We start from the raw sequence: 12,690 nt of genomic DNA, 5'->3' as shown, positions 1-12,690 counted from the left end.
AATTTAAAATTTATTTTGTCTGTCCAAACATTTCTAAAACACCAAGAAAGGGTTACAAGATAATTCACACCATTAAATTTCAGTTAAACACCCAAATAAATTTTTAAATTTCAACTCAATAGCTACAAAATGCAATTGAAAAAATTTCTATTTTTTTTAAAACATATATTTAACAATTTTAAACGGGAAAAATAAATTCGAAAAATTATTAATGTATTAAATCGAATTCTTCTTTAGAATCTTTACTGACGAGCAAATCCGCTCGATTCTAAAAAATCTATAAATAGCATTTTTCAATATTATAATCAAGTATTTATACTGAAACATTTTAAGAAAAAAGTACAAATTTACCTCAAAATAAAAGGTCCTACTTCGCTGAGAACCGGAGGTTTTCCGTAAGTAACGTCCCTTGGGTTAGTTACATTAAACACATAAATATACGCATAAGCTCCCGATGGAGGATTTGCCCAACTGTCTGTTATAAAGCTTCCTTCGTTTAACCTCATGTTCTGTAAACACAAATTTAAATATAATGTCGCAATTATAATTAATCGTTGATGTTTAAAAATATTTATAAATTTTTCTTCTATTTTTTAAGAACGTAATTGATTTCAGTAACGAAGATACCACGTTGGTTTGGATGTTGCATGGCACGTGGACTCTAGCAGAAATATGTAGCTACAAAAGATGCTTAATTCGAACTTAGTCTTCAGTAAATACGTACTTTACAAGTAACATAATAAAAGTTACATATAAAATTATTTTTGTTTTTGACTCAACCGGGTATGTAATATAACCGTGTAATGAAACATGAAGTTTCCATACTTTAAATTATTATATCAGTCTTTTATATGCATTAATTCATGGTAATCACTTATTTGCTCAATCAGTCAAATAATCAATTAATTAAATAGTCATATTTTTGTTATGTAATAAGAATTTACGTATGAGATAAATAACAGGAGTAGTAAATTCAAACAATTTAGATACCGGCATCTCACAAAAGTACAGTAGATTAAAATAGTAATAGGGCCTGTCAGAGGTCAAGAAGGGCCTAGAACATCTGTTTGAGGTTTCCAATAAATTTTAAAAGGCGTCAAAATATATTAATTTACATTCTTGATAAACAAAAGAGGTTGTTTCTTAATTCATATTTTAACTTATTTTAAAAAATGTTTTTGAGATCTTATAAATGCATAGTCCCGATCAAATGTTCCTGCTGGTTTTCCTATGATGGAACCTGGAGAGTAATAATCTTGTTACTTTAGATTTGGTTACGATAATACGACTCGTGGGCGATCTGCCAATGAGATGCCTCCCTGGAGGACTTTTATGGGAAACTGGCCTCTATTTAGATATTACAAATGTGAAGAAACCCGGAGATTTTCGGGTCTTCTTCACATTTAGGCGCGAACCCACAACCACTGTGTTCGGTGGTTTTAACCACTCAATGGGCCTTATTACTTTAAAAGTATTAATTTTATTATTATAATTTTTTTTTGCACGAGAAAAGGTTAAAATAAGATATATATATATATATATATATATGTTGTTTCAAAATGAATTTTTGTCTTTGTCTTTCCTGTCTCCAACACCCCTATCATACCTTGTCTTCCAGGTCCCTTGAGTCTTCTATTGCCCTCAAGGGAGCGGTAGAACCTACTTTGGAAATCACTGTCCTAGACTATTGGACAAGATGATTCCTCAGAATTGCCTAGATATTCTGGAACTTCCGAAATGGAATCACAAATTTGGAATGGAAAACATTATTCTTTTATACATAAAAACAGAATAGCAGAAATGAAATCACATTATTTTAAAAAGTGTAGTAATAAATTAAATGTTATTGGTGTTTGCAATTTATATCATAACTATACACGGTAAATCTTTTTCTATCCCTCTCTAAATATGTAAATATATATATATTTACTTAATCCATATAATCACTTAGTCCATAACATATACAGTGGGTGATCGGTTAACGAACACTTTCGCGAAAGATTTTTATGTTCGGACAACGAACACCTCACAGAATAAACACAAGAAGAAGCGACGTAAAATAATGAATACCGATTGGTCTTCCCTTGTCTTCGGGCAACAATTCGAAACTTTTCGGAGCGCGGGAGACGTCGACATCGACGCTCAACCCAGTATAGGCAATACTGATCGGATAGTATTCCTCCGAACTTTGAAATTCTCCCTGGTAATTCCAGCCTTTTATTTTTCTGACAGAAACAATTCTTTTATAGTGTCATTCGATCCTACTGATCTTTAGAACTAAGCAGACAAACACGAACAGTAACAAAAAAACTTTATTAAAAAGGTGAGAACGGTCACCGACATCCTCGGCCAACATCCAGGCAAAAACCCGCGAACTTTTTGCGCCTCCTTTTCACGTTGCCAGCCAACTCTCGTTGGCAAGTGTTGCCAGGCAGTGTTCGGGATCTCTGGCGCTGGCGGCCACAGCTACTCCCCCACCAGTGTCTGCGACACGAAACGAGCGGGAAAGGATACATGTCGGCCAGAGCGTGTGGTAGTTTGTCGCGTTGGGGCTGGATTGTCTGTGGTACGTTTAGTTGGCGCTGGTCTTGGCATTGAAGATGTTGGGGGTAACTGGTCCGACTCACTCGCTGCGAGAATAAAAGCCGGTTTCAGTCGATCAATAGAAACTACAGTTTCTTTTCCCTTTATGCATAGAGTGAATGTCTTGCTACCACGTGACACGACTTCGTAGGGTCCATCGTATGGAGGCTGCAAGGGCTTCCGTACAGCATCATTGCGAAGAAATACGTGGGAACATGACTGCAGTTCTTTGTGGATAAATGGGTTGCGGTAGGAGTGGTGCACCACAGGCACTGGTTTTAAGTTTGCCATCATCGTCCTGAGTTTTTCGACGAAAGAACATGGATTGACGTCCTGAGAACCTGGGACGAAAAACTCTCCAGGCAGTCGGAGGCTGGTGCCATAGAGCATCTCAGCCGCGGTAGTATTGGTGTCTTCACGGAGGAGTTCGCAATCCTAACAAGACTGTAGGTAGCACTTCCGTCCATCTTTCAGTAGAGTGACACTTGATGGCAGTTTTAAGTGATGATAAAAGACACTCCAAACTGGAAGACAAAGAGAGGTTTTATTTAACAGACTATACAGCGTGAAAGCAGTAACAAAAGAGAAAGGGGTAAGAAACACGTGGCAGTGTTGCCGGTGTGTAGACTACATAGCGCACCCTGGTGGTGGAACCCGACATAACAAAAAATTAAATATTTTTCTTTAACACTCCTCCTAAATTTTTACATTTTTGTTACACTCACTACAATCAAGACTTAAAAACACAAAGAAAAAAAATTAGGAGACAGGTCCAGAGTGCATAGGAAGCGATTTCATTTAAATTTGCAGACTCCTATGCAATTTCTAAAGTACTCAAATTTAATCCGAGATAGTGGTTTTGTAAATATATCACCCAACTGTTCGTTGCTGTCTATGTGCTCTACCGTTATTTCTGTTCCTATCTTTTCCTTCACAAAGTGGTATTTAACGTCAATATGTTTGGTTCGTTTAGAAGCTTTCTTATCATCTTTAGTAATCATGTGAATTGCACTGTTGTTGTCAACATACATTATTGTAGGTTCCTTACTTAGCATTTTTAGTTCTAATCCGAATTTTCTCATAAACAGCATTTCTCTAATAGCTTCACTGGCAGAAACGTACTCTGCTTCAGCAGTGGATAATGCAACAGTTCTCTGTTTTCTGGAGTGCCACGATACTGCTCCTCCTGAATACATTAGTAAGTATCCTGATGTGGAACGTCTATCCTCCAAGTTTCCAGCAAAGTCTGCATCACTATAAAGAGCTAGTTTTTCATTGCCATTGTATAAGATTCCATAATCAGTAGTTCCTCTTAAGTATCTTAAAATTCTCTTAGCTTGAATCCAGTGATGGTGTTTTGGATTTTCTACATGTCTACTTAGGTAATTTACAGCAAACGTTATATCCGGTCTACTAATAGTGGACAAATATAGGAGGCCACCTATTAGTTCTCTGTATGGCATACCTTTAGCTTCCTTTGTGTCAGCTGTTTCATCCTTTGATTGTTCAATTGGAGTAAAGGTAGGGTTTGATTCATCCATATTGAACAAACTAAGTAGTTTTTCAATGTATTGGGACTGGCAGATAAAGATAGAACCGTTGGTGTGTTGTTCTATTTCCATTCCAAGATATCTGTTGACTTTTCCCCATGTTATCTCAAATTTTCTGTTTAATTCTTCCATCAATTCTTTCATTGTTTTAAGGTTGTCACCAATCACTAATCCATCATCAACATATAGGACAACTACTACTTTAGATTTCATATTCACAAATACACATGGATCTGATTCTGTAGCTATAAACTTCTTAGATTTAAGGAATTCCGAGAATTTTTCATTCCATTTTCTGGGGGCTTGTTTCAAGCCATATAGACTTTTCTTTAGCAAGTATACTTTGTTTGCTTGACTTGACTTAATAAATCCTTCAGGCTGTGTTATGTAGATTTCCTCCTCTAGGTCACCGTGCAGAAAGGCGGTTTTCACATCAAATTGAAGTAGCTGTCGTTTTTCTTTTGCTGCAAAGGCCAATAAAAATCTGATTGAATCATATTGCGCTACAGGGGAGTAAGTTTCTGTGTAATCGATTCCTTGTTTTTGTTGAAATCCACGCACTACTAAGCGAGCTTTGTACTTCTCGACTGAGCCATCTTTCCTGTATTTAGTGCGAAATACCCATTTGGTTGTTAGAGATCTTTGACCTTCAGGGAGGTCTACTAAGATCCAAGTATTATTTTTATTTAAGGCATTTATTTCCTCTTCCATTGCCTTCTTCCACTTTGGTTGAGTTAAGGCTTCTGAAGCAGATATCTGTTCACAATCTGCAATCATTGCATGATGATCGTACCTTGATGGCAGTTTAATTTCATTCTTACTTCTTAAGTTGTACGTTTTGTTTTTTGTTTGACTTTCTCTATTTTCCTGTTCCGTTTCTTCACATGCTTCTTCTAAAGCTGATTCAGATTCTTCTTCTTCAGTATCGCTTTTAACAAAGATTGAGTTTTCTTCATTAAGATCTAGAGTTACGCTCTCTTCAGTTGGTATTTTATCTGACTGTGAATTTCCAGTTTGTTTTTCATCATTAAATTCCACATCACGAACGATCTGGACATCATCATCTTCGGGAAAGTAGATTCTGAAGCCTTTGGTGTTATATCCATAGCCCACAAACAAACCTTTTTTACTCTTAGCGTCCCACTTTAAACGCTTTTCCTTAGGTACATGGACATGTGCAGTCTCTCCAAACACACGTAATTGACTTATATCTATACTTTTGTTATACCATACTTCATATGGTGTTTTTCCTTCAACACTACTCCTTCCGGTTAGATTTATAACATGTACAGCTGTGTTTACAGCTTCTGCCCAAAGTGACTTGGATAATCCTCTTGCATGGATCATTGTTCTAGCTGCTTCAACGATTGTTCGCATTTCTCTTTCTATTCTGCCGTTTTGTTGTGGTGAGTATTTACAGGATAACTGATGAACAATTCCTTCTTCTTCTTCGGTTTCTTTGATTAAACGGTTAACTTCTTCTTTACCATTGTCTGTCCTTATTATCTTGACTTTGTAGTTTAAGTTATTTTTGATGTATTTGATGCATTTTCGGATTCTATCTTTGGCTTCATTCTTTCCTTTTAAGAAGTATACAATTCTGAAGTGACTTAGGTCATCTTTTACAAGCAGGAAATAGCGAGCTCCTCCTACAGATTCTGCCTCCATAGGTCCACATAGATCGATGTGTAATAATTCACCTGGTGCTTTTGCTCTTGAAGTACTTAACTTGAAGGGAATTCGATGTTGTTTTCCCTTCATACAGGATTCACAAAAGAAGTCAGGGTCATCTTCGTACTCTATTCCACATTTCTTTAAAATTTCTCGAACTCGTTTAATGTTTTGATGAGCTAATCGTTCATGGAATTTTCTTATGTTTTCCTTCTTCCTGTGTGTTCCAACGAAAGCTGTGTTTTTCAGGTATTTTTCAAAATGCATATAGTATAGCTTTTCTTTCTTTGTTCCGATAGCAAACACTTCATTGTCTCGAACAAGTCTACAACCTCTTTTGTTGTAAATCATACTGAAGCCTCTGTCTGATGCTGAGCTGATTGAGAATAGATTAAACTTCAGATCTGGAACGTATAGGACGTTGTTGAGACTTGATAAAATGTTTGATTTGCCATTGTTAGCTAAAAGTTCGACTTTGCCTGATCCATAAGCTTTCAGATATGATCCGTCACCAATCTTTATCAACTTTGGTTTATCAAATTCTGAATAACTAAGGAACCATTCTTTCTTTGCGCACATGTGATCGCTGGCTCCACTGTCTGCAATCCACGAGTTTTCACTTGGTGCTACCTCCGCCATATTCACACCGATGAATGCTGCTTTCCTTCTATCATTCTTTCTTGTTGTCCTCTTTTCTTTTTCTTTTTGTAGTCTAGCTGGACACTGAGCTATGAAATGACCAATTTTATCACAAAAATGGCATGGAAATCTCTTATTGCTCGACCTGGCTTTGGTATTGTAGATTTTATGAGATGGAAGTGCAACATTGTCCAGTTTTTCTTTGTTGGAGTTATTCTCTGTAAGTCTACTCTCTTCAAGAAGCAGTCTGGATGTTAGATTGTGCAAAGTACGTTCTTTTTCAACGACAGATTCCCAGGCAGTTACAAAGTGTGCATATTCAGGTGGCAGGGAAGAAATTATTTTAGTCATAAGCATGGTTTCAGAGATCTCATCATCTTGTGCCTTCAATTTTGCTACAATATTCTCTAAATCAGAGATATGCGTTCCTAGTCCTTTGGCTTGAAATTCGTAGTCAAAGAATTCCTTTTGTAAAAGATACTTTCCGATAGATGATTTGGGTTCAAATAGACTAGTCAATTTCTTCCACATTTCAGATGCTGTTTTACAACTTATTAGATGGGACAAAACTCTGTCTTCTACAAGAGATACAATAACATCTTGCACTCTTTCGTCTAGTCTCAATCTTTCTTTGTCTGTCGGTGTTTCACGCAACACGTCTATCCATCCTTTGGACCGCATGTGAACTTCTACTCTAAACTTCCATAAGTTCCAGTTTTCAGCACCGTTCAGTTTAGCAATAGTAAAATTATTACTTACAGATTCCATTTTCAGTAAGACGGCTTGATCAATAAAGTTCAGATACTTAATTCTTCAATTAAAAATGACTTGTTCTGACGTGGCCTGGGCCCATAACCTGATAAAAGACACTCCAAACTGGAAGACAAAGAGAGGTTTTATTTAACAGACTATACAGCGTGAAAGCAGTAACAAAAGAGAAAGGGTAAGAAACACGTGGCAGTGTTGCCGGTGTGTAGACTACATAGCGCACCCTGGTGGTGGAACCCGACATAACAAAAAAATTAAATATTTTTCTTTAACAAGTGAACAATGAAAGCGTTCAACAATGCCATTTGCAATTGGATGGTATGCTGTTGTCCTAACTCTTTGGGTACCAAGAAGTTGAGTGAGGGATTTAAATAAGCCAGATTCGAATTGCCGTCCTTGGTCAGATGTTATTTGGGCAGGCACTCCAAAGCGAGATATCCAGCCTGAGTACAGGGCTGAAGCTACTGTTTCAGCTGCTATATCTGGCAACGGGATTGCTTCAGGCCAACGAGAAAATCTATCGATGATTGTGAGGCAATATGTTGAGCCGTTGGAAGGTGGCAATGGACCAACAATGTCAATATGAATATTTAAAAATCTAGCGTCTGGAACAGGAAAGGTTCCCAAAGGGCTAGCGACATGTCTCTGGATCTTCGACCGTTGACAAGAAATGCAGGTGCGAGACCATGTCTGGCAGTCTTTACTGATGGATGGCCAAACAAATTTTGCTTTTACCAATCTTGTTGAGCTCCTTACACCTGGATGGGACAGGTTATGGACAGTGTTGAAAGCAGTGCGACGATAACTAGGCGGAATGTATGGACGAATGCGACCTGTCGATACATCACAGTAAATTTCGACATCACTATCAGGAAGTTTAAACTTCTTAAGTACAAGTGATGAGTCACTTGAAGTCAGGAGAGACTGGAGCTCAGGATCTTGCTGTTGGTCTTTTGCAATTTTGCTATAATCTATAGATGGGCTACTAATTGATTCAATACGGGAAAGAGCATCAGCTGGAACGTTATCGATCCCCTTTATGTGTCTGATGTCTGTTGAGAATTGTCCTATAAAGTCAAGATGTCTCAACTGACGGGGTGTACACTTATCGTGTCGTTGCTGGAAGGCAAACGTTAATGGTTTATGGTCTGTGTAAATGGTGAACTGTCGTGCTTCCAGCATAAACCGGAAATGTTTCACAGCCAAATACACAGCCAGAAGTTCTCGGTCGTATGCAGAATACTGACGCTGAGAGTTACTCAGTTTGCGGGAAAAGAACGCCAGTGGCTGGAGACCTTGTGCTGTAACTTGATGAAGGGCAGCGCCCACAGCAGAATCGGATGCATCGACGTGAAGTGCAAGGGTAGCACTTGGTGAAGGATGATGTAGTAAGGTGGCATCTGCTAATTGTGACTTACATGACTCAAATGCCTGAATCGAATTGTCAGTCCATTTAATCTCGCGCTGGTCGTTTTTCTTTGCTCCTTTAAGTAGGTCGTGTAAAGGAGCTTGGTGATGGGCCGCATGGGGTAGGAACCTACGATAGAAGTTCAAGATGCCTAAGAACCTTCTCAGTTGTTTGAGGGTCTGTGGTCGCTTCTGTTGAGTTATGGCAGATACACGTTCTGGAAGTGGCATAACGCCGTGGGGAGACACCATGTATCCTAAGAATGATACATGTGGAGCAGCAAAAGTACACTTGGATGCATTGATTTGCAGACCGTACTTGTCAAGGCGTTGAAACACTTGCCGCATGTGCATCTTATGTTCCTCCCACGAAGTGCTAGCAATGAGGATGTCATCTAGGTATGAAAAACAAAAGTTTAAGCCTTTCAAAACTTCGTGCATGAATCGTTGGAATGATTGGGCTGCGTTGCAGAGACCAAAAGGAGAGGAAAACGAATTCAAATAGCCCAAATGGCGTTGTAATGGCTGTCTTTGGCACATCATCTGGGTTAACTGGTATATGATGGAAGGCTCTAACCAAATCGATCTTGGAAAATATTCGGGCTCCGTGTAGACTTTGACCAAAATCGTGGATGTGTGGCACTGGATAGTGATCGGGAACAGTTATCCTATTCAGGGCACGATAGTCTCCAGTAGGTCTCCAATCGTTACGACCCTTCGGCACCATATGGAGGGGAGAAGCCCAGTTGGACTTTGATGGTCTGCATATACCTAACTCCATCATGTGCTGGAATTCTTGCTTTGCTACTTGCAGCTGAGCCGGATGCAATCTACGGGGTTTGGCAAATACGGGTGGACCGTGTGTCTCGATATAATGCATTGTGTTGTGCCTGACTTTATCTGAAAACGGTCGAGGACGAGTGAGATGTGGAAAGTCCTTGAGGATATCCTGCATTGGGGAATTGCTGATTATAGTTTTGACTGAAGTAGGTGGTCCTGTATAATATCTTCCTCGTGTAGTAAGGGAAGTCAGGGGGTCGACCAGTAATCTGTTTCTGATGTCGAGAATGAGTCCAAAGTTGGCCAAAAAGTCTGCACCGATTATAGGCTTCTGCACATCAGCTATGGTAAATTCCCATCTGAAAGAACGTCTTAAGTTGAGGTCAAGTTCTAGCACCTTTGTTCCATACGTCGAGATTTTAGAGTCGTTGGCAGCATACAATTCAACCTTTGTAGGCTGATTCTTAGTGCGATTGGGAATGATCGATAAATCTGCTCCAGAATCAATTAAGAAATTTAGGCCAGTTTTGTTGTCATACACAAACAGACGGCTATATTTAGGAGCCAGGCTGGACCCACAGGCCGTTACTGCGGCTGGCTGCGCTCGTTTCCCTGATCAGCAGTTCGGTCGAAGGAACACGGCGAACGACATTTCCTAGCAGCTGATCCAAACTTATCATGGTAGTAACAATATCCCTGACGATTGAGGCTTCTTCCTCGAGGGCGTGAACTAATGCGATACCTCGAATTCGGGTCATGTCGGTTTCTCTCTCTACTACGATAACGGGGACGAGCAGTACGCGATACATTAAGTTCTGCAACCTTCGTTGTGAGTTCTAAAATCTGCATTTCGAGATTTTTGATTACGGGATTGTCGGCTTCTAAGTTGATGCTGGCCAGTTGGGTTGGTTCTGTAAGTTCAGCAACCTTGTCAGCAAGGATGGCTAGCTTGTCTAGTTCATCACCGCTAACAGCCAGAACTGTCTGAATATTTTTGGGGAGACGTTGGAGCCACAAGTTTCTAAGAAATTCTTCGGTAATCTTGCCCGCTGAAAGCTCCCTCATTTTACGGAGTAAAACGCTGGGTTTCTGATCCCCTAACGCCAGATCTTCAAGCAGAATTTTAGCCTCTTTAGCAGCGGAGTTCTGAAAAATTTCGAGGAGTCGATCTTTGAGTTTAGTAAACGGAGCCTCGGCTGGACGGTCAAATACTAAGTCACTGACGTTAGATAGAATCTCCGCGTCCAGGGAATTGATTAAATAGTTGTACTTAGTGTTCTCACTTGTAATCCGATTAATGGCAAAAGCTGCGTCTAGCTGCACAAAAAATAATTTGATGTTGGTTTTAGTGAAGATAGGCATTTTTGCCTGTACACGTCCGATTTCCAACTCGTTCTGTTCCGCCATTTCGGGCGCCTAACTATGCGGGTACAAGGAAAGCGGGATAGTCTTTGATTAGGCTTAGCCCGAGTCACGCACTCTTAGTCGTCTTATTGAATTTACGATTCAGAAACTGATCATACCTGCATGTCCTGTTAAAAATGTTCCTTCATAGACACAGAGTTGTTCACTATCCAATTCAGTCGAAAGTCCAGGTAGTTCGTTAATCGCATCACGTTCGGGTCACCACTTTGTCATTCGATCCTACTGATCTTTAGAACTAAGCAGACAAACACGAACAGTAACAAAAAAACTTTATTAAAAAGGTGAGAACTGTCACCGACATCCTCGGCCAACATCCAGGCAAAAACCCGCGAACTTTCGCGCCTCTTTTTTACGTTGCCAGCCAACTCTCGTTGGCAAGTGTTGCCAGGCAGTGTTCGGGATCTCTGGCGCTGGCGGCCACGATAGTATTCGCGAGACTGTCGGGCGGCACTCGTTAAGTTTTGCGTGGGTTTTTATTTTTGAAAGGTGAGAGTATAATAGCAAAGGTAGAGAGTGGGCAGAAGATGTCTGATGTTGCTGGGTAGTATGGCTTGAACAGGTCTACAGTAGGCCGCAGTTCAATCTTATCTAAGATATAATATAATGAAGAAAACTCAAGCAGCTTAAGAAGTAACAAAAATCACATCTGAGAAATAAAGAACATTAAAGAGCCCATAATGGAACCTGAAACTGATCTGACGACAGAAGAACGTCAAGAACTGTTCAATGAAGAACGCCAAGAAACTCGGCGAGATATGTTTTTTTTCTGAAAAAGATAATTAATGTCGACATCTGCTATTAAAGATCTTTTGAAGAAGTGGGAGGATGTCAGAACAACGGTCTTAGAATGGCATCCAAACAAGGTTGAGGTTAATAGGCTTAAGGATCTCTATAATTACAATGCCATTAATTTCTTCTGAAAACTCCTGAAGAAGAGAGAAAAGCAATCGACATTAGACAGATTCTTTAACCCCCACAAACAGAAAAAACATGACTAATAAAAATGCAAGACTGTGTATATATGTGTTTTTATTATTACATATAAATTTTTTGGGGTCCCCAGAACGAATTAATCAAATTTCCATAAAAACATATGGTAAATCGATAATCGGTTAACGAACAATTCGGATAGCGAACAAAGTCTTGGAATGGATTGTGCTCGTTAACCGATCACCCACTGTATATATATAGGGGCCTATATGTTATGGACGAAATGATTCGCACACTAATAAATTTCACGTTCTTTATCATAATTTATCGCATTGACGGATCAATATGATAAATCTGTCATTTATTGGGCAAAGTGATAATAATGAGGAGTGATCATCCGACTCTATTATATTCTAGAAATCAATTTATTATTCTTAAGAAATATACCAATTTGTAAGTGAAATTTTCACAAATTATTTTGTTGAGTACAAAGTAATTATCAAAGTAAACTTATTTTAATTAATGATTCTAATTATCACAGTACAGTATATAGTGATTATTAGTTTTATATAATTAGTATACCTACTTTTGGTATACTGGCACAATGAAGTGACGCTTAATCAACACTGGGCAAGTTTTCCATCTTTATTTAGTTAGCCATTTGCGGGCTAAGCCCGATTGGTCTTGGTCTAATAAATGCGCTCGTCCCCGAAGGTCGGAGCTCTGATGCATGTATTAGCAATAATTGTCATTCTAGTATACATGCGAGTAATCAGAGAAAGGGAAATTCTCGGAACTTTACACGAGACTCATCCTTCAGAGGGATGTAACAGAGAATGATAAATGGAGTTGAAGTTTTTTCGCCCCCTTTTATTTCACAGTACTGACACCACGAGACCATAGCCTTGAAGAGCCTCATTAACTATCCGATAAGGCA

At 39.1% G+C, this 12,690-nt stretch overlaps 1 protein-coding gene across 1 annotated transcript in view; it reads right to left on the bottom strand.

Annotated features, from left to right (window-relative positions):
- Positions 1 to 12,690, bottom strand: part of LOC136988334 (scavenger receptor class B member 1-like) — a 31,372-nt gene that overhangs the window by 13,310 nt on the left and 5,372 nt on the right. The window contains exon 2 of the mRNA XM_067286215.1: positions 352 to 509. Coding sequence (XP_067142316.1) covers positions 352 to 509 — 158 coding nt within the window. The remainder of the gene's footprint in view (positions 1 to 351; positions 510 to 12,690) is intronic.

The sequence above is a fragment of the Centruroides vittatus genome, unplaced genomic scaffold (genome assembly GCF_030686945.1).
Source record: "Centruroides vittatus isolate TY-2023 unplaced genomic scaffold, ASM3068694v2 scaffold_3293, whole genome shotgun sequence".
NCBI classification, from domain to species: Eukaryota; Metazoa; Arthropoda; class Arachnida; order Scorpiones; family Buthidae; genus Centruroides; species Centruroides vittatus.
This window is presented reverse-complemented; position numbering and strand designations above follow the sequence as displayed.